The following is a 27,301-nucleotide window of genomic DNA, read 5'->3' as shown; positions in this document are numbered from 1 at the left end:
CACATTTACTTGCGATTAAGGCTTACTTCATTTCAGTCTTTTAAGGTTAATTTAGGATTGTCCCCTTTAATGTAAACATCATCAATAATATAGATATTTAAGGGTGTACCCTTAAATATTTAAGATATTCACACCCATTAGGTATGAATATACCCATCCTCTCCTCCCCTCTTCCGCCTGCATAACACCCGATGAATATTATTCTATATGTGCATTTAAGTGTCAATCGGTTAATATCAATGTGATGGTGAGTACATGTGGTGCTTGTTTTTACATTTTACATACTTCATACTTCACTTGGTAGAATAGGCTCCATCTCTATCCAGGATAATAAAAGAAGGGTTAGATCACCATTGTTTTTTGTGGGTTGAGTAGTATTCCATAGTATACATATACCATATTTTATTAATCCACACATGTATTGATGGGCAGTTGGGTTGTTTCCACATCTTTACAATTGTGAATTGTGCTGCCAGAGGCATTCACGTGCAGATGTCTTTTTTATAGAATGTCTTTTTTTCATTTAGGTAGATGCCCAGTAATGGTATTTCTGGGTCAAATGGTAGTTCTACTTGTGGCTCTTAGAGGTATCTCCATATTACTTTCCACAGAGGTTTATTAGTTTGCAGTCCCACCAGCAGTTCCTATCTCTCCACATCCACACCAACATTTATTGTTTTGGGACTTTTTGATAAAAGCCATTCTCTCTGGAGTTAAGTGATATCTCATTGCGGTTTTGATTTGCATTTCCCTGACAATTAGTGACTTTGAGCAATTTTTCAGATGTTTATTGGCCATTAGTCAATCTTCTTTTGAAAAGTTTCTGTTCATGTCCTTTGCCCACTTTTTGATAGGGTTGTTTGATTTTTTTCTTGCTGATTTCCCTCAGTTATATTTAGATTCTAGTTATCGATTCTTTATCAAATGTGTATGTAGCATGTGAATATTTTCTCCCATTCTGTAGATTGTCTGTTTGCTCTCATGATAGTTTCCATGGCTGTGCAGAAGCTTTTTAATTCGATCAGGTCTCATTTATTTATTTTTGTTTTTGCTGATTTTCTTTGGGGTCTTCTTCATAAATTCTTTCCTTAGGTCAATGTCTATAAGAGTTTTTCTGACATTTTCTTCTAGAATTCTTATAATTTCATGCCTTAGGTTTAAGTTTGTTATCCACTGTGAGTTGATTTTTATGAGAGATGAAAGCTGCTTCAGTCTTCTACATTTGGCTATCCAATTTTCCCAGCACCATTTACTGCATAAGGATTCTTTTCCCCAGTGTATGTTATTGTCTGCTTTGTCAAAGATTAGATGGCTATATGAGGATGGTTTTATATCTGGGTTCTCAGTTTTGTTCCATTGGTCTATGTCTCTGTTCTTGTGTCAATACCATGCTGTTTTAGTTACTATAGCTTTGTAGTATAGCTCGAAGTCTGGTAAATTGATGTCTCCCAGTTTGTTCTTTTTACCTAAGATTGCTTTTGCTATATGGAGTCTTCTCTGCTCCCTATGAAGCATAGAATTATTTTTTCTAGATCTGCAAAAAATTATGTTTGTATTTTAATAGAGATTGTATTGAATTTGTAGATCACTTTGGGTAGTACAGACATTTTAACAATGTTGTTTCTGCCAACCCATTAGCATGGTATGGTTTTCGTCCTGTTTACATCTTCTGCTATTTTCTTCTTCAGTGTTTCATAGTTTTGCCTATATATGTCTCTCACCTCCTTTGTTAAAGATATTCCTAGGCATTTTATTTTCTTCGTTGTTACCGTGAAGGGTATTGAGTCTTTTATTTGGTTATCAGTTTGACTGTTGTTGGCTTATAGAATTGCTACTGATTTCTGTACATTGATTTTGTAACCTGAGACTTTGCTAATTTGTTTCTCAATTCCAGTAGTCTCATGGCAGAATCTTTGTGGTTTTCTAGATATAAGATCATATCATCAGCAGAGAGTAATATTTTGACCTCTTCTGCCCCCATTTGGATGCCCTAGATTTGCTTCTCTTGTCTGATTGCTCTGGCTAGGACTTCTAGCACTATGTTGAATAGAAGCGGTGATAGAAGGCAATTCTGTCTAGTTCCAGTTCTAAGCAGCAATGCCTTCAGTTTTTCCCCATTCAGTATGATGTTTGATGTGTGTTTGTCATATATGACTTTTATTAGTTTCTAGGTAAGTCCTATCTATGCCTATTTTGTTAAACATTCTTATCACAAAAGGGTGCTGAATTTTGGTGAATGTTTTTTCTGCATCTGTTGAGAGGATCATATGGTCTTTGTTTTTTCATTTGGTTTTTAAACATTCAAAGATGTTCTCAAATACAATTAGGAATTTGTTCTTATTAGTACCTATAAACTGATTTAAGAAATATTTAAAAATTATTTTCCTAGTGAGTATATTACTGTTCAAGAGGATTCAGTTAACACAATGCCACATTACCACTTTTGCGGAGATCATTTTTTTGGTCCATCCATATAAGAATTGTTTATGGAATATCTATTTTGTCCCATTTGCTCCAGAAATATTTGCTAAACAAACAGTGTTGAAAAGCAGTTCACGAAAAGTGCATTGTATCATCTGTGTTTCAACATTCTTCTCTGAGTTGATATGAATTTGCAATTTCCCTTTAACTAGAGGGACTCTATGCCCATTCTTTCTCTGATGTCCTGGTATAATTATAAACAAAATCTCCTTTCACTATTAAGACTGTCTTAGATTATGATTATTTGCATGTTGACATTTATGGTAAATAGGTGTGTAACAAATCTGGGAATCACTCATTACTAGCACATAACTATCTATGCCTGAAAAAGAGATTGATGTAAATCTTCAAGGTTCAAACTTAATTAATGTCTTTATTTTCAATTAAAATATATCAGAAATATTTTGTTACCTTTTAGAGAATAAGCAACTAAAAGCCAAGTTAAGGAAAAAAAAAACAACCCATCATTGTCCCTTGTATTTCATTAGGCAAATATGATGCATATACAAAGATTGAAAAATTGCACAAATATTAAAGGGTGAAAATTACCTCCATACTTCTATAGCAGTATTGATTACATTTTCCCTGTTGTGCTTGCACATAAATTCTTTGACATCAACCACCAACCATTTCAACATAAAAGAAAATAACTTGATTTATTGGCAAAGGTAAGAAATTTTCCTATAATAAATTAGGTAGTCTATAGAAATAGGCCTTTCAATCTAAAACAGCCTCCTCATGTAATTATAAAGATGAACAAAGATATATAGTGCATGGTAAATCTAAACCTCTGAATATAATAAAGTGACTTACTTGAGGATATTGTTTGGGGATTTGAATTAGAAAGCTTTAAGGTAGATTTATGCTAAAACACACAGGTAGGTATTAAACACATATTTATTGCAGTAAGCAAAAGTCTTTTTTTCCCAAAAAATAAAGTTCAATATTAAGTAATATCTTTGAAATATAGGCAACATATATTGAGAACTATTTTTTTTTCTGCACACAGTATTTGTAGATCAAGGCACATGTAGCATTAGCATTTCATTTTCATTTTCCACTTTCAGTAACCATTCCATTCCATATGCAGTGATTCAACACTTCCCATGTCTGCTGTGGTCTTCCCTATTGCATTTTCTCATTATCTTGCCAATATTTTTTTGTTCTATACTTTTCTGGATGATTCTCTGATCCCGTCTTTGTATGTTTTGTTTTAACCTCATTCCAATAGGCTCCCATTTGCCTTTTCTCTGCAAAATCAGATTCCTCCTACTGCACTGTGACCATCCTTCTCTCCCATCATTATCCTTTCTACTTCTGGCTTTAAAACGTATTTCTCTTCCTCTCCATACTTCCTCTAGTTTTAAAACAGAAAAAAACTCATCCATATTGTTTAGGGGTGTACAGAAAAAGTGATTAACCTAAAAAGAGAAGCAAGGAAACAATAATGATAAAAGTAAAGATAGACGTTACTTCGTGGGGGTAAACCATAAAAGGGCAATTTCTAGAGGGCCATGTATGTTCTTGTCTTTATCATAGGATAGCTAACGTAGTGTTTTTGCTTCACAACCATTTGTTGAAATTCACATATAATTAGGGTTGCCAGATACAAGGTGGAATACCTAGCAAATGTGAATTTCAGATAAAAATATATATGTGTAGGTGTATGTGTGTATATACAGTATAAATATGCCATATGGAATAATAGTAATTGGAATATATATATATATGTGTGTGTGTGTTTGTGTGTTTGCTTAACACAGTATTTCTGTATGTGTTCCAAATAGTCAAGATACCATGGCTTGATTTACAATTTTTGACTTTGCAGTCATGTGAAAGTGATATGCATTCAGTAGAAACAGTATTTTGAATTTTGATTCGAAATTCTTTGTAACTTCATTACAAAATAGGATTTGTGTTAGATAATTTCTTCCAACTATAGACTAATGTAAGTGTTCTGAGCTTGTTTAAGGTTCAGTAGGTTAGGTATCTTAAATGTATTTTCTTTTTTTTTTTTGGTAATTTTTTATTTGTGTGTGTATATATATATATATATATATGTGTGTGTGTGTGTAGTACAAATGCAATTTTGCTACTTTGCTATATTGCACTGTGGTGAAGTCAAGACCTTCAGTGTATCCACCACTCAAGCAATGCACTAAATGCATTTTTGACTTAAGATATTTTTAAGTTATAATGGGTTTATAGGGATGTAGCCCCATTGTAAGTTTAGGAGCATTTATGTGTGTGTGTGTGTGTGTGTGTGTGTGTGTGTGTGTGTGTGTCTGTGTGCATGTATGTGTGTTCTGTCATGGTTGTTTATCTCAAATTCACATTTAATTGTGTGTGCTGCTTTTAATTTTTATCTGCTAAATCTAACAACCCTAAATGTCAATTGAATGCACTTCCCTGATTATTGTGATGTAAAGAATGTTTAAAATATTAATGAACCTTATAACCACAATCATAAAAGCTAGAATATCAGATGAGCACAAAGAGCTAAAATAAATTATAATGAGACAAATAACAGAGTTTTTAACAACAATGCTGTGAAGAAAATATTTCTATATAATAATGGTTTAATATTATCAAATAGAAACATTTGAAAATATTAAAAAATGGCCAGGGCAAAGCTGTCAAGACCCTTTTCTATCACATTATCAAGTGGTGGCAACATTATTAGTAATAATGACTAATCTACCATATTTAGCAATAGTTACCCTAACCCACATGTTCAACTGGTCACTCAATTCATTATCACATTTTTTTCCAAATAATGAAGTGGAATATTATAGTAGAAACATCATTACCTTTAATGTTTGAAGTCATGGATTACTGACCAAGAACCTCTGTGGGATCTAATCTTTTGATCCTGGTTATTCAGGTTTCCCTTCTGAGTCTCAGTCTCATTTTAAAAATAGAGTAAAGCCACAGTTCTGCTGTGAGGATTAAATAAATAAGTTATATGAAGGACATTTGTAAGTGAAAAAACTCCTAAGTAACATAGGTTGTATACAAATAAAATAGCATTCTTTCGTAGCTTAATTGGTAAATGCACTTATTAATGCATGATAATACAAATCTAAAAAATAATTGACAAAGGAGATCAACCATTAAAATATTCCTTCTTTGATTTTTACAAAGCATCAGAATTTAAAGGGTTTAAAGTTAAAGCTTCTTCCATTTTTTCAGAAACTCAAAATGTCCTGCTCTTTGTGTATCTACCTAGAAGAATTAAATATCTCTAGATAGATCAGTACACTACAATATTTTTCCAATTAAGCCCTCCTTCCTCCCGCCCCCCCAACAGGGTCTCGCTCTGTCACCGGTGCTGGAGTGCAGTGGTCATCATAGCTCACAGCAACCTCAAACTCCTGGGCTGGAGTGATCCTCCTGCCTCAACTTCCCAAGTAGCTGAGACTACAGGCGTGCTCCACCACACGGCTACTTTTTTCTGTTTTTAGTAGAGAGGGGATCTTGCTCTTTCTCAGGTCTCATACTCCTGGCCTCAAGCCATCCTGCCACCTCAGCCTCCCAAAGTGCTAGGATTACAGGCATGAACCACCACGCCTGGCGTTTTTTTCTAGTTAAGATGTCATATTACTTTTCCGCCATCTGTTTCCTTCACTTTAAACACTGAATGGTTATATTGTAAAATGAGTCAAACAAACTGGATTTCTAATCCTAGCAAATGATAATATTATGGTTTCCTACAGAAGATCAGTGATTTACGACGTTTCAAAGGTGTAATCATTTTTTTTTTTTCACTCTTGGAGACATTAAAATACCTCTCTGTGTTATTCAGAGAGTGCAGAGGGAGCTGTGCTGCCACGCACGCCTAACTCTGGAATGTGGTTAATGACAGATTGTAAATTGCTGATGCCAAATCTCCAAGAATGTCCTTCCTTCTTCCTAACCCTTCATCCTCTTTTTATTTTTCTTCAGCAATTGTGGTACTTTTTATCACCCTGAGGCGCAGCAAGAAAGAGCCCTTGATCATTTCAGAGGAGGACGTGCGGGAGAACGTTGTCACCTACGATGACGAGGGAGGGGGAGAGGAAGACACCGAGGCCTTTGACATCACAGCCTTGAGGAACCCTTCTGCTGCCGAGGAGCTCAAGTACCGGAGAGATATCAGACCTGAAGTGAAGCTCACTCCCAGACACCAGACATTGTCCACCCTGGAAAGTATAGATGTTCAGGAATTTATTACGCAGAGACTAGCAGAAGCAGACCTAGACCCTAGCGTCCCGCCTTATGACTCTCTTCAGACTTACGCCTATGAGGGTCAGAGGTCGGAAGCTGGGTCTATCAGCTCGCTGGATTCGGCAACGACACAATCAGATCAGGATTATCACTACCTTGGAGACTGGGGACCCGAGTTTAAAAAGTTAGCTGAACTCTATGGAGAAATAGAATCCGAAAGAACAACTTAGGGGGTCAATTCTTGCAACCTTGTAGAATTTGCTTCCTGAGCAAGTGGAGATATAACCTCAGCAATGACAAGGAAGAAGTGTGAAAACAGTACTTGGGACTGGGCAAGCTGTACACAGCTCCTTTAGAAACAAGTGCCCTTTTCATCATCGAAACTGGGTTATTTCATTGGAAGGAAGTCAAATCTGAACAAACAAACAAAAATACAGAGCAAAAGCTATTGTTCCTTGTGTATATTTTCAATTGCTCAATAAAGTCTGTGGTACTGTTTAATTAAGAATATCTGAATTAAGCCAAACAATGATGTTGTTTTAATATTTTGTGATTTATTTTTCAAAAGCAAAACTGAACAAAAAGGCTCAAGATCACTGATGACTATGATTTATAGGGGTGGTACACTGCAAAAGGAAACTTGCGAAGGTAATCATGACCTCTTTTCCCACTTTTCTGGATGGACCCTTGAGACCACACTCTCTTATTGTGACAGATCCCATTAGCCTTGTCTTGTGTTTAAATCACATAAGGTATTTCCAATATACCAGGCCACTCTGTCATGGACTTGTATGTACCATTTCCCTTTGCCCTCCCCACTTCTTTTCTCCATACAAAACTGATGGAGCATGGGGATTTGCTGCCTGCACTATAATGTATGCAACTTCGGCGCACCCATTGCGCGCTATACTGAGCACGAGACAACTGTCTCAACCCCGTCTGCCCCCTTTATTTTAAACAGGAGATCCCCCTTTTGTAAATGGATTGAAAGAATGGTTTAAAGTTTATTTTGAAAACCTGACATGTCAGGAAATGATTTAATTTTAAAAACATCCACATACCTATCCTGTAGCAAATGTTTGGGAACTTTACTCTTTTTTCCATTTGTTTTAGTACATTTAAATTGGAAATTTTTGTCATTTCTGTACCTAAAATTAGTTGTCAAAAATTTTGCCCATTGCTTTGTACTTCAGCGTAATTGACTTATTTTCATCATAAGTAGTCATCAAAAATATGACACAATAACAATGTAGTCTGAAAAGACTATCCTCCAATTAACACAAACTTCATAGATTCAGGGTTGACTTACCTGTATTCCTCACACAGGTTCAGACTTTCTCCATCTCATGGTCTGATTAGTTCTTACATGCTTAGTATCTTACAGGAGAGAATGTGTAGGACTAGGAGAAAAATACAAAAGAAAGAGGAGAGTCACACTATCCTTCGATATGTCCCCCAAAATCTCTGAGCTTCAGGGTCCAAAACTGCAAAATAGAGATGGCAATGACTTCCCTGCCTACCTCACAGGGTTGTTGTGAGGATTAAATGAGCATCTGTAAAAATGCTTTGCCAACTGCAAAGTATTCTGTTATGTAAAGGCTTGCAGACTCTTATCTAATTTTCTAGTTCCATTAGCTTATAAATATATATTTACATACATTTTGCATAAAATATTATATTATCATTGGAGAAGTTCATGAAACCTTCAAGAGTGAAGCAACTATTTAAATATATAGTATATAAGTCTAATTATTTTAATATTTTCATAAATAAGCTAATTTTCTTAGAATTTCTTGGAGCATTTCTTTTCCAATTTGTTTTAGATAATATTTTATTATTGTTGCTATTGACCTTGAAGTAAGATTTCATAACATAGTGGTCCTACTCTCCAAAGATAACCACATCTATGTATTTCAGGTAAATTGGATTTTTTAAATACATGGTATTAAGAATGATTTGAAGGGGGAGTTTTTCCATTGCTCTTTATATTTACCGTATTCGAGTGTTCCCAAAAGTTACATGACATTTTCTGTCTGATTCTACCCATGTGAAAAAATTTGGGTTTTGCCTCTGTTTGCAACTGCCCTGTGCTATCATATTACAATTTTGAGGTATGGGAAGTAAGTAAGTTTAATTTGAATAATTCTCAATTTGTGTTTTAAGCCTGAGGAATAAAATGTAATTTAAGCTTTTTACAACATTTTAGCTTTCTAGATGCTGCTTTATCATTTTTTATATCATAATGGTGTGCGTTTTGGTGTGAAGCTAAATCAAAAGAGATACCCAGGGGTTTGGGGAATAACCTCTGGTTACACATAATCTGATTATGCTAACTCTGGGCTACATTCACCCAGAAAGGAGGGAAAACCTTGGACAACTTTTGTTGATCCTCATGCTTTGACTTTCCTATGCAAAGAGGACCAGGAACGTCAGGTTCTGCAAGTCCCTTAGGCTTTTGGATTTACGTTTTGAAATAACTATCCATAGCATTTTTTTTTTTTTTTTTTACTATTCATCTGGTAACTTTATAGATGAGGGATTTGAAAGATGAAAATGTGTGTATACATTTAACCATATATGTAAACATCAAGTTCCTCTGCATGGTTCTGAATATTAAAATATTTCTCTGATTTGTGAAACAAAACACTTCAGATCAATCTTATTTTAATTACACATTAAAATGATAATGGATTGCTTCTAAGCTCCTCATATTAAATCTAAATGTGAAGACAAAATGGAGCTTCCATAGTCTGGAAATATGTTTCCTTGTAGATTTTTCAAAAAATTTTGTTAATGAAAGCATTCCAAATACTATTTTTATATGATTCTGAAACTAGGCAATTATATCATTATTATAAATATGGATTGAGTCTCATTATTTTTTATTTTGCCTCTTTGAATCAAAAACACAATAATGACATAAATGCTCTACAAATTGACTGGAGTCATTTAACATTCAATACTTTATTTTAAAATCTCCAGTTTTACCAATGTTAAAAGAAATTTCTCATAGAGTTTAGTGAGCCAAGAATTTGTACATCAACTCTGAGCTTTCACTGGCCACAAAAAATCAGCTATGGAATCACATGGCACTGATGTGTCTCATCACATTTAGTAAGCCTTAGTTGCTATTTATAGACATAAATCAAATACAGCTTTAAAATCAATTCACTTTTTTCTAATAAGATAATTTTCCTTGGACAGGTCCTTTACAAAATAGTGGCTGCTAAGTTAAAGGAAATTTTATTAAAAATAGTATGATAACATTTTTATCCAAGTTGTTTCTTAGCAGAATTTATTAATTACAAATATTCTTTGTTTAAACATTGAGAAATTAATAGGTTTTACAGAAATCACTAGAGGACATATCATCAAAAATTCTTCCTATGACAAATATGTACAAACATGGATTTGAAGAGGAAATTGAGGAGGAAATGATCATTAAAATAAGGATCTATACAGAGTTAAATTGTGATTTTCTTGTAACATAGTAAAAGAAGGTAAATATTCTGAGAGGAATTGCATTCATTCAACCACATAGGTGCACACACTCTCACACACATATCTTCACGAATATTTGGAGAGTAAGAGAATATTCAAAACAGGAATTGGATATTGGTGTGATCTAAATATGTGATGCATATAAAATTCTAATACTCAGCATATGGAAGATTCAGCTAGAAGTTAATGAACATTCGTTGACCTTTATTTTGCACCCAGCTTCCAACTAACCTTCAGGGATGTCAGTTGATTGGACCTCATTCACAGTGAATTTACACAAAAAATAGACAAATTATCAAATAATAACAAATCAAAATTTTAGAAACCAATGACCTAATGGGCAAACTGAAGCTATTATATACTAACAAGTGCTTTGACTTAGATATTTACTCTACTACAATTCAGTTAGAAATCTGGGTAGCAGGAGGATGTGTATTGAGTCTAGTATTCTCAGCAATGCAGAAAACTTGGTATACACTTAGTCATTGTTTCTTTTGTTCTCACAGAGATGTACTCATAAGTTTTATTTGGTGTCTTGTTTTTGGTTTAGCTGAATATATACTTTTGAATACAAAAATTCATGTAGACTCATTTCAGAGTTATCAAGAAGGGCCAATTAACTGAGCAGGGTAATTAACATGCTTGAATCCGATACTTTTGGGGTAAGTCTCTACCTATTAATGTGGACAGTGTTTGATCAGTTATTCAACAAATTGAAAATCTAGAGCTGATTATTCTGGCAAGAGGTAAGAGTTCCATGTTTCAAGCTCAAATTGTGCTTAGCTTCTAGGTATGTTGTTCCATTTATTTACTTGGCTTTCAATGTCAAGAATAGGACAAAACTCAGCACAGTTCTTCGGAGATATGACTCAAATTCAAAGTCTTTTAGGATTAAAGGCAAATTAAATATCATCTGAAGGAAACAAAACCAATTTAACTTTTATTTCCTCTTCATCTGCAGAAGTTAAATCTTATTTTTCAATATAGAATTAGAAATATCATAAACCCTGCAGCCAAAAGTAACTCACAACCATTTGTAGATAAGACTAGCACAAACAGAACCCAGTCATTCTTTCAAAGTTTCCAAATACATAATTTTAAAATAATAATACTAAATGAAACACTTTTTAACACGTTCCTACTCTTTTTAAGACATGTTCCTACACTGACTTGTACCAATGAAAAATGTAGTAAGGCAGTTTTTTTTTTTTTTAATTTTTTTGTTTGTTTTTTTAATAAAGGAAAAGATCAGAGAAAAACAGAACATATTCTTCTTTGAAGCATTGATTAAAAAAAGAAAGAAAAAAGCTCATAGTCTGGTAAGGAATGATTGCATTTATCTACTTTGCTGAGTTTATGGAAATGAAGGATTTTTGTCGTTTAGCACTATGGAGGCATCAAATCTATTTTAGTAATGATTCTTTTTGAAATTCCGAGGTGAAAGTGAATGGAGAAAATGGGCTTTCAAGAGCACTTGAAATTATATCCTGTGAAGAAGGCATGAGATATTTATAGATTACAGTGGGTTCATCAGCTGGTTTTGCCCAGCAATACTAACTTTGGAAATAAGAAAATGGACCATAATAGTTAGTGTCGCCCTAATAATTTTTCTTATGTCAAAAAAGCATCAGATGTTTACTGTGAATCATCTACTGGCATTTTGAAAGTGCTATTTCAAATGCTGTGGTTTTAACCAGAAATCTATATATCCTAATATAATAATTGAGTAAGGTGTTCCAAACATATATGTAAGACTTTATTCCAGGCACAGAAAAGGATATTAAAATATTTTCCTGGTGATATTTGTCATTATCAATAAAATTACAGCCTCATTTGAGAGTTAAGAAAAGTATGTAAGAAGCTATAGACAAAGCAGTATACAGCAAAAAGTGGCAGGTGTTTCAAAAGAGGCTCAGACACGATGCTATGCAGGAACACATTAAAACTGTGTGTATAATGTGCTACACTTGAGGTGTTCTATAGGGTGAGAGAATGATTCGAGTGGCAGAGGAGACTGCAGAAGGAAGCAGAAGCAGAGGGTGCAGTTTAAGCAAATTTCCAAAGGTAGGTTATTCTATACGCACTAGAGGATTCATGCTGGGAAATAATGTAAGATGTTAAGAGAAGTTGAATTTAGAGTTTAGATTGAATGGAACTTACTCTTTAGCCAATGGCATTGAGTTTATTTTACTCACAAACAGGAAAGTGATCATGGCCAGATCTCCCTTTCAGGAAGCTCTTACTTCATTAATGTCTAACATCCACTAAAGATATATTAAAGGAAGATTCTAGAGTTATGTGTGCCTACATAGGAAATATTTGACTATTTCAATTCTTTCCAACAAATAATTGCCTATTTTAGGACTGTACATTGAAAAGGTTTTTTTAATAAAAAGTCATAGGTAATACATATTTCAGTTTTGATTGTTGAAATCATATAATTTTGTTTATCCTAATAAACATAAATGAGAAGAGTGATGCTTTTAAGAGCAATATTTATTCAAGTAAATTTATTCTTAACTGGATAAATGTGTATACTTTCTATAATCATTGTTTAAGGTATAAAATATTTTTGAACTAAAAAATAGCCAAATACCAAAGACCAACTTAATGCCTTATTGTAACTACATCAGTTATTTTTAATAAATTATTTTAATACTCAACACAAAAATATCACATAATCTAGTGTTTCATTATATAATAATTTACATTTAGATTTATTTTCAAAAAGTGATCATCGCATAACATGAAGTTTCAATTATATTTTTAAGATGACAGGCAGATTTAGCTTGAAATCCCAAATTTTATATCTTCTGTTTCTCACTTTTTCCTCTTTCACATGTACTTTTTTTTTTTTTTAACAATCCTTGAAAGCTGATGTTTGAGCAATTTCTACAGTTCATGTATTTTTCAGAACAAATTCAAGAAAATGTTTTTCAGAAATAGAAGGTAGTTATCATGTTATTTTCTGGTTTGGATTTTCACCGCATTTCTCCCTCTGTCACTAATCATGCTCTTTCTCAACAAAAAGTAATAAAAAAAAATACATTCAGAAAAATACTCTGTGACAGTTACTTTCCTGTGAGCCTGAGGTTTTATTCCATGATGTGGTCTGGTTTTGCAGCTTTTGCAACAATGTATATTTCCAATCTCCTGGAAGTCATTCTATTTTTATTCTTCCAAAGATAGCTAAGGGAAGTTATTTTTCATGTAAAATTTATTAAATTTCACGTGAAATTTTTTAAATCAAAACAGCTTTGATGATCCATTTCATAAGCCATTGAAAGTATAACAATTAAAAATAGTGCTTTTACTCTTTACAAAGTATTTAATATCTGTTATAAAAGTTCAATTTATATGTAATTTTTAAAAAATAAATATAATTTTACAAATTCCCTTTTTTCACCTGGAAGGAAAGATAGAAAGCTGTTTCTTCAGAAAAAAAATCAGCACTGAATAAATTTCTCAAGTTTCATCACATAAGTGATGTTTTTCTCTTTAAAATTGCAAATAAATTTTACAATATTGATCACACAATGATAAGTACATGGCATAGATATTTCAGTAAAACACCTCAATTATAAATAACTTTTAAATATATATCTTCTGGTTTAGGTTGAGGTACCATGCTGAGGTTCCTTCTAATTTCAATTTATTTAAATTCTCTTCAGAATATGACTTCCAAGCCATGGAAAGAAATGTACTGTTACACCTGCCTCCCACTAACATCATTATTTTCTTTCATTCACCAAGTCTCAAGATAGTGGGGGTCCCACTCATCTTTAGCTATTTCAGTTTCTGTGTCAGAGAATGAGACAATACAGGAAAATTAAATGCTTTCTTGGAACAAATAGTTTTGAAAAAATCAAGTCACAACTCAGCTTTCCTTGATTTCAAACAGTATCTTGAATCAGAACATGGAAGTGGATGATATTAGCAGAAAGAATCAGTCCGACATGGTGGCTCACGCCTGTAATCCTAGCACTTTGGGAGGCTGAGGCAGGGGGATCACTTGAGGTCAGGATTTCGAGACCAGCCTAGGCAACGTAATGAAGCCCCATCTCTACAATAAATAAATAGATATAGGAATAGCTTAGTTGTGATGAAGTACATTTTATCAGCACACAGTGACTTAGGACTATTAAGACAAGTCTTATCAGAAAGAGTACATTTTGAAGAAATTTCTGCTTTCTGCTTTTCTCTGTATTCCAACTATACATCATCCCCTCTCTGCTTTACAACAGCTTAACCTTCTTGTTCGCTGAAAAGGCAGAAATCACCAGGTAAGTAAAATAACAGAATTTCACATCTTTGCCTTTATCCTTTCCAAATCTTATTTTGTTTCAATGAGCAACTTTGACATCTACGACTCTTCATAGAGCCCATCGAAGTCTGCTAGCTACATTCTTTCTGTCCGTTAAAGAATTGTTCCCTCAAAGTTTTATTCAGCCTCTACCTCAAGAAGGCCATTGAAAAAGTTTTAAAAAAGTGACTTTGAAGAAATCAGAATATTGGTGAAATTGCACAGATTTCTGAGAGTGTTACTCCCAGATGTGTTTAGTCGCTGATTTTGCCAGTGGTTTCTTAAAGAGAACCAACAGCCAAGCCAGGTTACACTTCATTTTTGAGTGAACAAATTAAATAATAGGGGAACTGAATATTCAAGCTCCAAAATAAAAGTGATGACAATATTATTTACCACAGAACAGAACCCGACTGTAGGGGAAGAGAATTAAACAAGGAATTATTTAATAAAATGCTAGTGACCATGCCAAGAAAAGTAAAGCCTGGAGTAAAAAGAATGTGGTTAGAATAGTTGAAGTTGGAAAGTTTTTTCAGATGGCATTGGGGAAACTGATTCTGGTCAGTGATACTTTTGAATAAGAACACATCCCTACCACTATGCATGGGGCCAAGCAAAAATAAATTTCGGGCCACCCAAAAAAAAAGCATAAAAAGACTATGTTGTTGAGGAATGCAAATACTTCATATTACCCAAATTATAAGAACAAGACATTTTAGCAAATTAGGACTAAATGGCTAAAGGCAGTCATTTTCTGTATAATCTTTAGAAAGTGAACACTTGGTAATAGGAAAGATTATTAAATGTGGGTTTCTTCTTAGAAAAGCCCATGGTGGTTCATTTTTCAGATAGAAATTGGCAGGAAATATAAAGCTACACAAATATAATGTGGAGGAAGAAATTTCAGGAATCAAAGCCAAATTACTAAAGGAGGGATAAATCATTCATCTGAGGACATACAGCTGGTCTGAAATCCAGGTCACAGCTCCTAATAGAAAAAGATCTTATGGCAAGCACAGAAACAGTGGCAGAGTTTACCGGTTCCAAATGCATATTGGATATATCACATGAGAAGTTGCTATGGAACATATTTTTTTTCCTGTATCTCTCAGAACACTAAACTTTTCCAGAAAAAAAGATAGCTGAAAAATTTCAACCTGGAATTATCAATATCCTGAGATATTTCAAAATATTTTAATCTATAATAACAGCAAGAGATAAACCCTATCACAATTAAGAAGGTATGAATAAAAATTAACTCCTAAGTGTCCCTAGGTTTTGAGTAGAATGCAGGAGAAAATAGGATTTGAAGGAGATGCCAGTTGTTCTTCTAGATTCTGTATCATTTCTATTATATTTCAGAATTTCCAAGTGCTGGTTGATGTTTGTTCATGATAGTTGAATCTATTATTAATTATGATATAAAACCATGTTGTTATTTTACATGATAGAGTCCCTGTAATTCCTCTAGAGAGCTCCCAGACTTGAATTAGGCTTCCTAAGTTTATCAGATGCATGTATTCTCATGTTTTAAAATAACCCAATATGGCAAAGGATGAATGTTGCTGGATTTATGGTCAGTGTAGTCATTGAGTTCCATAGAGAAAGGAAGAAACGATTTTCAAGGGAAAAAACATTATCATTGATAGATTTAACAGCTTATTTTAATTCTTAGTCATAAAATACATGTAAGTTTTATAACTAATTATTTAATTATACATACATGAATTTAAAAAAAATAAAATATAATATATTTGAACTTCCCCTTCTATTCTCCCAGGGGTAACCACTCTTTTAACTTTTGATTATAATTTTTCCTTAATGAATTTTTGTACCTTACTTCAATTGAGTAATAATTTAGATATTCTTCCATGATTTTCTTTTCCTTAATACTTTTTGGAAAGCTCAAATTTTATCCTTTGCCAATATTACTGACAGTGGAAGATTTCTAGAACGTAAATTATGCCAAAGAATTGTGCCTAGCAGTATTCGTCCCTGGATATCATGCTCTAGTATTAGTTTTTTGCTGCTCTAGGAGAGTTCTCAGGAATCTCCCAGAAAGGTGATTCATGTTAATCAAGGACAATTCTCCAAAAATGCCACCCACAGCAGCTTGGAATGGTGCACCAACTAATAAAGGAGATCTAGGCAAGCCACCAACAGTATCTACTTCGTGAGTTCTCCTCCCCTAGTCTGTTAATTGACAAATTTATTACCATCTTTTTTTTTACACTTCCCTGATTTCTGTTATCAGTTTCACACTCTTTAAAATTCCTTCTGCTTTATTTGAATTCATTAATTGATTATATTGAACATTTTAAGTTTAAAACAATTCATTCAAGTTCAGAATCTATTTATTTATTTATTTGAGACAGCCTCCCTCTGTTGCCCTGGCTATAGTACAGTGGCCTCATCATAGCTCACTGCAACCTCAAACTCGCTGGGCTCAAGCAATTCTCCTGCTTCAACCTCCTGAGTAGCTGGGACTACAGGCACATGCCACTGACGCATGACTAATTTTTCTTTTCTTTTTCTTTTTTTTTTTTTAGTAATTTGATGATCTCAAACTCCTGGGCTCAAGCAATCCTCCTGCCTCAGACTCACAGAGTGCTGTGATTACGGGCATGAGCCACTGTGCCCCCACAGATTTTCTTATTTTCTAGTATTAGCTTTCCAGAAGCCAAAAAGAAGCCAAAAGAAAGGATTAAGCAGTGGATTGGTCTTTTCCATGGTGGGAACTGGGGATCCAGGAGGGTCCAGGAGTTCAGGAGTTCTCAGCTTGCCTTTTTTATTTTTATTTTTTTAAGTAATAAGTCATTCTTTTCCAGCTATATTAAAATTATTTTGTGTTTGGTGTTTCAAAATTTTAAATTTTGAATATAATGCATCTAGAAATAGACTTTTTTGGTTGTATTTATAACTCTGGGGGCCTGCCATGCTTCTTTAATCAGAGAATTTATTTAATTTGTATAAAAGTATATACCATTATTATCTTTTCAAATATTGGATTTTCTCTACTCCTTATAGCTTATCTCCTTGATATTTTAGACCTTCTCACTTTCTACTTTAAGTGCTTTAACTACTCTTTAATATTGTCTCCCTATTTTCTCTGTCTTGCACTCTGGATACTGTTTTCAAATCTTTCCTTCCCCTCATTAATACTCATTTATATTTACCCTCTTAGAAAGCCTGCCTTTGAGTTCTAATTTGTATTACCATATTGTTAACTTCCAGAAAATATTTTTCAAACTGTCTCATAGTTAATTTGAAATTTTTTAAAAAATAAACTTTAATTTGGGAACACTTTTTAGATTTACTGAAAAAATGTGGAAACATCACAGAGAGTTCCCAGACACCTTACACACTGTTTCTCCTATTGTTATAAACCAAAATGTCTATGTCTCCCTGCCCCAACAATTCATAGGTTGAAGCCTTAAGCCTCAATGTGATGATATTTGGAGATGAAGCATTTGGGAGATAATTAGGTTCAGATGAGGTCACGAGAGAGCAGAGATCTCTCTCTTTCTCCCTACCATGTGAGGACACAGAGAGAAGTGGGCCATCTCCAAGCCAGGAAGAGGACCCTCATCAAAAACAGAATTGATTGACACCTTAATCTTGGACTTTCCAGCCTCTAGAAATGTAAGAAAATAAGTTTCTATTGTTTAAGCCACCCAGTCTATGTTATATTGTTATGGCAGCCCAAGCGGACTAATAAACTAACACAGATTGAGTATTCCTTATCTGAAATGCATGGTACCAGAGTTTTCCAGATTTTAGACTTTCTGCATTTTTGAATATTGGCATATACATAATAAGATATCTGGGGATGGTACTTGGTCTAAACATGAAATGCATTATTTTTCATATATACTTTATACACAGAGCCTGAAGGTAATTTTATACAATATTTTAAATAATTTTGTGCTTGAAACAAAATTTGTATATATTGAACCATCAGAAAGCAAAGATGTAGATTTCTCAGCCACATATATGGACAAGTTTATGAGTCTGTTTCTTCAGGTCATGTATAGTGGTCATTCCAACAAAATACTCTCCTGTAAGATGTTTGACACTTACATTGTTGTCCAGTATCTCTAATAGATTGACTTTCTGATAAACATAAATACTCACTCTTTTTGTTTTCACTACCACCCATAAAGGTGTCTGTAGACCTTTTAGAAATTTTCAGTAATGTTTTTACACCAGAGAGTGGAGAATAAGCATCAAAAAAAAAAATAGGCAGTGAGTAAAGCACATAAGACTTTAGGTCTTGGCCCTATGTAGTGCATTTTATTACTGTTTGTGTACACAGAAAAGATATATAGCAGCTAAGGGAGGGTGGGAGGGTTTTTCTCCCTTGGGGATGCTGAATAAAATGTGTGTTGTCTGCCTGTGTTTTGACAGCTACCCATTATATGAGGTCAGATATGACATTTTCTACTTCTTGTGTCGTGTTGGCACTCAAAATATTTTGGATTTTGAAGAATATTGGATTTTGAATTTTTGGATTTGGGATGCTCAACCTGTATTAGCATTTTTTAGCAGTATGGTTCATTTGTTATAATTAATGGATTAAAATTGACACACTGTTATGAACTAAAGTTCATAGTTTATTCACATTTTCTTAATCTGTACCTCATGTCTTTTTTCTAATTCAGGATCTCATTTAGGATAGAGTATTACATTTAGTCGTTAAGGAACTCATTAAGCTTCTTTGAGCTGTGACGGTTTCTCATACTTTCCTTGTTTTTGTGGCCTTGATAGTTTTGAGGAATATTTGCCAAGCATCTTGTAGAATTTCACTTTATTGGAATCTGTCTCATGCTTTCTCTTGGATAAACTGGGGTTGTGGATTTTTGGAAGGAATTCTACAGAGGTAAAATTGAATTTTCATGACATCACAGCAAATATACATATTGTCAACATGACTCACCACTGTTGAAGTTGATCTTGATTATCTGGCTGAGGTAGTGTTTATTAGGTTTGCCCACTGCAAATTTACTTTTTTTAATACCTTTCCATACTGTAATGTCTGGGAGGAAGTTACTATGTAGCCCATATTTAAGAAGTGGGCAGTTATATTCCACATCCTCGAAGCCAGAGTAGCTACATAAATTACTTGGAATCCTTCTTGATGGGAAATTTGTCTCTTCTTCTCATGCATTTATGTATCCAAGCATTAATTTATATCAGCATGCATATTGTTATTTATTTTATATTTTGTATTTTAATTCAATATTACTTTGTTTATTTTGTTGATCAAATTTTTCCAGCTTTCATCACCTGTAGCTCTTTCAATAGGCTCCTGTGTGCTTTGGGCATACCACCGTCAATGTATGTTTGTTTTATTGTGGAGGGATTTTTAAAGTATTTCCTTATTTTATAGTCTGGCAAAATGCTCCAGGCCTATATATATATGTGTGTGTGTGTGTATAGAGGGAGATCATATAGTTGTCTCCTATGTCTGTAGCAGCATCGGCTCTTTCTCCAAGGATTCTTGATTCCTTTGGTTATAGAATGGTATCAGAAAACAAGATTTGGGTGTTAAATATTCTCTTTTCTATTGTAATGTCTTCAGGCATCAGAGCAAAGAAACACACATTTTATATATATATATATATATACAGATATGTATATATAAATAATGCATTTATATATACATATCTGTAAATATTTTATATGTAACCATTTCTATCTATATTAAGGTAAAATGAGTTAATACTGTTGTCTCAATTCTATTCCATGACCACATGATCAGTCCATCCTCCTAGCCTGCTTAGCTATAAAATTCCATTCCAGCAATGAGAAATCTGATTCCCATTATCACTATCCATTCTCTTAATTGTTTAATTACAGCGTACACAAATAGTAGCATCAAGATTGTTAACGCCTATCCCTGTAGAAAACAACCGTATTGCCCAGAGAGCAATATTTAATGCAATATCTTTTGCCCTTTGTCTTACAGAATTCACACATTTCCAAAGCTACTTAGACCAGCAAACTTTCTCCTCATGCCTCTCAGTGAGGTTGCTTCATACATTAAAAATACGATTAGATCGTTTTATCCATTGCACATTCTATCCAGGGATTCCCTCAACTTCCTAAACAGTTTTTCTAATTAACATCCATTAAGATTCACTCTTTATGCTGAAAATTCTATAGGTTTTGACAAATATACGGTATCATGAACCTACCCTTAGAGTATGACACAATATAGTTTCAATGCCCTGAAAAATACCTATGCTGTACCTAGCAAACACCTCTCCTTGAAACCCTGTCAACCAGTGATCTTTTTCTCATTTCCGTGGTTTTGCCTTTGCTAGAATGGTATATAATCGGAATGATAAAGTTTGTAGCCTTTTCAGCCATGCTTTTTTTACTAAGTGATATATGTTTCAGGTGCCTTTTCATGGTTTGAGTACTCGTTTCTTTCTATCACTGAGAAATATTTCATCGGATGGGTATAAAAGTTTGTTTATTAATTCACTTTTTGTAGGATATCTTGGTTGTTTCCAGTGCTTGACAATTATGAATAAAAGCCCCCATAAACATACACATTAAGGCTTTTGTGTGGACGTATGTTTTCAAATGAGCTGAGCAAATACCTAGGAGCAAGATTGCTAGATTGTATTGAACATATGTCTAGCTCTGTCAAACTGTCACTATCTTCTGAAGTGGCGGTGCCAGTTTACATTCTGATCAACAGTAAATGAATGAGTTTCTCTTACTCCAGATTCTGGCCAGAAATTAGAATTTTTTAAATAAATAATTAAATATCCCACTGTTGTTTTAATTTGTATTTCCCTAAAGATAAATGACCTTGAGTGTCTTTTGGCTGCTTTTCTGCATATGTTTTTGTCTTCCTCTGGTATATTCATTGGTAAAATACCTGTCCAGATTTTTTCCTGTTTTTATAATTGAGTATTTTCCTTATTGTTGAGTTTTAAAAGATCTTTATATGTTTGAGTACAAGTTTTTGTGAGATATATATTTTGAAAATATTTTACTCAATCTGTGTCTTGTGTTTTATTTTCTTAGCAATGTCATCCACAGAGCAGAAGTTTTTAACTGTGATAAACTCTAGATTATCAATGTTTCCTTTCATAGATTGTGTTTATATAAAAATACATTACCAAACTCATGGTAACCTAGATTTTATCCTATTATCTTCTAAATGTTTTATATTTTTTCATTTTACACTTAGGTCTATAATTTATTTTGAGTTAATTTTTGTGAAGGATGTAAGTCTGTGTCAAAAATCATGTTTTTTTAGTAGGGGCATCCAATTGTTCTGGCACCATTTGTTGAAAAGACTATTCTTTTACCCATTGAATTGCCTTTATTGAAAATTACTTGTCTGTATCTCTGGGTGCCTATTTCTGTGCTTTACATTCTGATCCATGTGTTTATTGTTTCACCAGTGCCATTCTGTCTTGATTATTGTATCTATACGGTAATTCTTGAAATCAGATAGCATGAATCCTACAGCATTCTTCTTCTTCAGTATTATAGTGGTTATTCTATATATTTTGCCTTTTTATATAAACTTTAAGATCAGTTTTTAAGTATCTACAAAATGGTTTACTGGGACTTTTGGAGGGATTATGTTGAATTTATAGATCAATTTGCTAAGCATTGAAATCTTAAAAATATTGAGCCCCTCAATCCATGAGCACAGAATATCTGTTTATTTAGATCTTCTTTGATGCCATTCATCGGACATTTGATTTTCATTACTGTAGAATCTGCTATGTTCTGAATGTTTGTGTCCCCCAAAATTAATATGTTGAAACCTAATCTCCAATGTGATAGTATTAAGACAGGGGGACTTTGAGAGGCAATTAAGTCTTGAAAGCAGAGTTATCATGAATGAGATTAGCACCCTCACAAAGGAGGCCTAAGAGAGCCGCCTTGCCCCTTCCGCCTTGTGAGGACACAGTGAGAAGGTGCAATCTCTGAACCTGGAAGCAGACTCTCACCAGACACTGAGTCTGCTGGTGCTTTGATCTTGTGCTTCCAGGCTCCAAAACCGTGAAAGATAGATTTCCCTTGTTTATAAACCACTCAAATTATGGTGTTTTTTTTTTTTATAGCATCCTAGACAAATTAAGACACTACCTGTATATATTTTGCTAGATTTATACCTAAGTATTTCATTTTTTTGTGCTATTTTCAATGGCACTTTCTTTTCATTTTAAATTCCATTTATTCATTGCTGGTATCCAGGATAGCAATTAACTTTCTAATTTCATATGAACCTTATATCCAATGATCTTGCTATATTCATTTATTAGTTACAGAAGATTTTGTTTTTTATCAGACTTTCGGATGGTGTACATAAACAATCATGTCACTTTGAACAAAGTTACTTTTATTTCTTTCTTCTCTTCTACATACTTTATGTCCTTTCCTGTCTTTCTGCCTTAAATAAGACTTCCGGTGTGATGTTAAAAAGAGTTGTGAGAGAGGACGTTTTACTGTTTCAAGCATCATCAAGACCATCCTCTAGGTTCAATAATTCTCTTAGAGTATTCACAACGAAAGATCTATAGTTGTATGGAAGAATTTGATTTATTATAGTAAAAGAATAGAAGCAAAAATCTGCAAAGGGAGAAGGTGCTTGAGTGTGTTAGGGTTTTCCTGAGAAATAAAACTAATAGGCTAGAGAAATAGATATAGATAGGCAGATAAATAGAATTATTATAAGAATTGGCTCATGTGATTATGAAGGCTGAGTAATCCCACTGTATGCTTTCTTCAAGCTGGAAAATAAAAAAGGCCAATGTTGAAATTCAGCCAGATTGCAAAGGCCTGAAAATAAGGGAGGGAGGCATGTTTGGGAAGTCCTGAAGTGGAAAGGCCTAAAAACTAGGAGCTCTGATGTCTGAAGGCAGGAGAATATGTGAGTCCCAGATCAAGAAGAGAGAGAGAAAATGTTCCCTTCTTCTGCCCTTTTGAATTATTTCGGCCCTCAATGGATTGCATGATACCCACCCACGTTGATGAGGGAGAAGCTCCTTTACTCTGTCTATTGATTCAAATGCTATTACCTTCCAGAAACACCCTCCCAGACACACCAAGAAATAATGTTTTACCAGCTCTCTGGGCATCCCTTAACCCAATCAGGTTGACATGTAAAATTAACCATCACAATGAGGCAGTGTACAGAGGAAAGCAAGTACAAGCTTCTAAGAGTCTTCCCAGAGGAATCACATAAGACACACTAATTCCTCCAGGAATAATTTCTGAGAACATGAGTTACCATGTGTTTACCAAGGAAGCTCGTTAGTTTTCAATTCCCAAGGTTTTCACTGGGGGCTGATCATGTACACATCATCTGTCTAGCTCATGTCAAACTTCGAGACTCATAGAAGTAAAGGGATAAGATGTTCAGAATGAACTATATTGTTCGCACAAACAATTTTTAGGCAAAGTAAACCATGTTTGTCATTTAGGAAGTGGAAAATCTTCTAAAATCCAAATTCTCAGACTTTAGCCAAAGGCCAAATTGTAAGTTGGCCTTTCTAAAGAACCAGTCTTAGGTCTGCTGTGTTAACTCTTTTTCTGTAAACCTTCTTTGTTCTTTATATTAGAGGAAAAGAATACAGTTTCTCACCATTAAGTATGCTAGGTTTAGGTTTCTTTCTTACATGTTCTTTATCAACTTCTGTTTTGCATTGTTTGGAGCCTGCAAAGATTAACATTATATAATTATATGCCCAGCCATTTAAAATTACGCCTTCATATTTTACCAATATGTGAGATGTTTTTCACAAAGAGGTTTTTTTAAAAAATATATCATATTCCCTTGTTGCCGGAAACAGAATTAGTTTGCATTTCTGCATTCTTGTTCAAACTCTCATTTCAGAAAAAATCTCTAAAGGCTAGTGGCAAACCATGACAGCTATATTTCAAAAGAAAACCATTTGTTAAAATTGTATCGAGCCTCAAATTTTTAAAAAATGAAAATGAAATGAAGAGCCATGTATAATTATTCTTAGCTGGAGAATATATTCACTGACATGACTTTTTTTCTGTCTTTTTTGGAATATTCATATGGATGTGGCAAATAACCAACCTGCTTTCATCCGTTTTGTGCTGCTATAACAGAATACCTGAGACTGGGTAATTTACAGTGAACAGAAATTTATCTCTCACAGTTCTGGAGGCTGAAAAGTCCAGAATCAAGCCTCTAGCACCTGGTGTGGGCCTTCTTGTTTCATCACGCCCTGGTGGAAGGTGGAGGGGTCTGGAGAGGGCGAGAAACAAAGAGAGACAGAGAGAGAGAGAGAGAGAAAGAGATATGAAAGGGGACTGAATTCATTCTTTTAAAAGGATCCCACTCCCTGGATAACAAACCCTCTTCCATAATAGCAACATTAATCTATTTGTGAGGGCAGAGCTCTCATGACCTAGTCACTTCTTAAAGGAGCCACCTCTTAATACTGCTACAATGGCAACTAAATTTCAGCGTGAGTATAGGAGGGAATAAACATTCAAACTATGACACAATCTTTAGTGAGGAGTCTTTGGTGGGCATAAAGCAATTAGTATTTGCAGTAAATGATTGCTGTCACTTCAGAAAAGAAGTCTTCATCAGGGCTCGCACCTCCCTTGGGAGCAATCTCCTTACTTAATAATCGTCGCAGAAATTTGTTTTCACAAATGGGGTGGGAAGGCTGACTTTTGAATCTCTTCTTATCTCGTCCACTCAATTTTTTCTTGTATTGATTATATGTGTGTGTACACATAGACAATATACACGCACATACATACATACATATATATTTATATATGTACAATTAGAACTAGCTACAATTTTCAGTCGCAAAACCTTGCTAAACCACTTAAATAAATGCATTAGTATATTCATCCGTCGAAATAATTAAATGTATGTGTTTATGCCAGTATTTTTGTTGTCATAGAATTACATAAATTCTAGGATAAAAGAACTTTGAAAATTCTAAGTATATTTTTAACTTCTAAGTATTTAAAAATTTCTGTCACATTTTTATCATTATATTCTAACCTTTACTAAGTTTGATCTGGGAATACGTCCAATTATACATACATTTAATTTTTTAATATTTTAAGAATTGTACCCAATGGCATGATCAATATTCCTTTAAATATTTCATGGATATGTAAGGAAAATTGTGTTCAAAGGATATGCTGTTCTATATATCTAAATTAGAAGGCTATATACTATAAAGAGTACTTTTTACTTTTCCACTAATAATCTTATGTGTTGTTCTGTTTGATTCTAATTTCTAATATTTTAGGTGGGAATTCTGATACTAAATAGTTTACTATTTTTTTTTCACGTTTTCATTACTTATTCTTTCTCTCTGGCACCTTATCTGCTTTTCTTGAATGCAGGATGTTTATAGAAAATGTCTGTTTGCACTGTTTTTCACTATTTAACTTTTTCAAACTGAAGGCCTAAGTATTTCTCAATTTGAGGGGATTACCTTCCACTATTAGTTTAACAATTTCTCTCTTCCATCTTTTCTTTTTCTTATCATGACAGTATTTTTACAAACATGTTAGAGTTATTGGAACACTCATTGATGTATGATTTCTATCTCCTTGTAGTTTTACATTGAGTTGTTAGATACTTCTTCAACTTGATATCAGAGGTCACTAATCCATGGGTAGATAGTAACAATCTCTCCAATTTAACTCCTTGGGTTGTGATTTTGGTTGTTGATTTGTAGCTCTAGAAAGTCTTTCTGTGATTCTGCTTGTATGTCCTTAACTAGTACCAAAACAATTTACATGCAAATGTAATCTGTTTCTTTTAGTAGCTAGCTTGGTTTAGGCATCAGATATAGTTCTTCCATCTTTCTGTCTATACTAGTGTTACCCAATAGAAATACAGTATGAAATAAGGTGCTAGAGAAACATATAAATATGTTCATATCATACATTCATAGAAATATGAACAATTTTTATTTAGTTTCCATGTTAAAAACAAGTAGAAGGAAATAGGTAAAAGTAATTTTAATAATATGTTTTATTTAATCCCATGTCAAAAATAGATCAATTAAATATTCATCAATATAAAAATTAATAATAAGATACTTTGTTTTATGTTTGTTACAGTTTTTAAACTTTCTATAGGTTTTACACTTAAATCACATTTCACTTTCATTACCAAATCTCCATCATTTTAACAATGAAAGGACACTTGGCCTCCTTAATGTGTTGTTGGTTGACAGTTTTCTTTGTGTTCAGTTCTGGTTCTTAGAAAACACAAAGGATAGAATGCAAAATTTCTTCTTGCAATCTACCAGGATAAGAGAGACCTTAGCTGATCTATTTAGTTTCTTTCTCTTCAGTTTATTTGGGGCAGAGATAACAGGGATTATGACAGGAAACCAATATCTTGGCTCCCTTAAGGCCACGCTATGAAAAGATACACATACAAGCACAAGCATTATGATCTCAAAAAAGGTAAAAGGAGAATTTGTGAACTTTAGCAGTCTTTCATAATAAAAGCTCTCAGGAAATCAACAATAGAAAAGATGTAATATAATAAAACATCTTTACTAAAAATGAATTAAGAACACTTATTTTAATTGTGAACTCTATTAGGAAGAAGAGGAAGACACCCATGATGGAGTCCACTATTCAATATACAGAAGGTCTGATCAGAAGGAAAACAGAAGAAAGAAAAGAAAAAAAAATTGTAAGAATTAAAAAAAAAAAACTGCCTTTATTTGAGATCATTTGATTTAAGTAGAACATTTAAATAAATATAGAAACAACTTGTCAATGAAAAGAGATTAGTTGTATTGCTAGACA

At 33.6% G+C, this 27,301-nt stretch overlaps 1 protein-coding gene across 1 annotated transcript in view; it reads left to right on the top strand.

The window, feature by feature from the left end:
- The window catches only part of CDH18 (cadherin 18, type 2), a 210,810-nt gene extending 203,715 nt beyond the window's left edge, over positions 1-7,095 (top strand). Inside the window, exon 10 of the mRNA XM_012653179.1 lies at positions 6,427-7,095. Coding sequence (XP_012508633.1) covers positions 6,427-6,917 — 491 coding nt within the window. The 3' untranslated portion in view covers positions 6,918-7,095. The remainder of the gene's footprint in view (positions 1-6,426) is intronic.
- Positions 7,096-27,301: the final 20,206 nt, after the last annotated feature.

The sequence above is a fragment of the Propithecus coquereli genome, unplaced genomic scaffold (assembly GCF_000956105.1).
Source record: "Propithecus coquereli isolate 6110/MARCELLA unplaced genomic scaffold, Pcoq_1.0 Scaffold417, whole genome shotgun sequence".
Lineage (NCBI taxonomy): Eukaryota > Metazoa > Chordata > Mammalia > Primates > Indriidae > Propithecus > Propithecus coquereli.
This window is presented reverse-complemented; position numbering and strand designations above follow the sequence as displayed.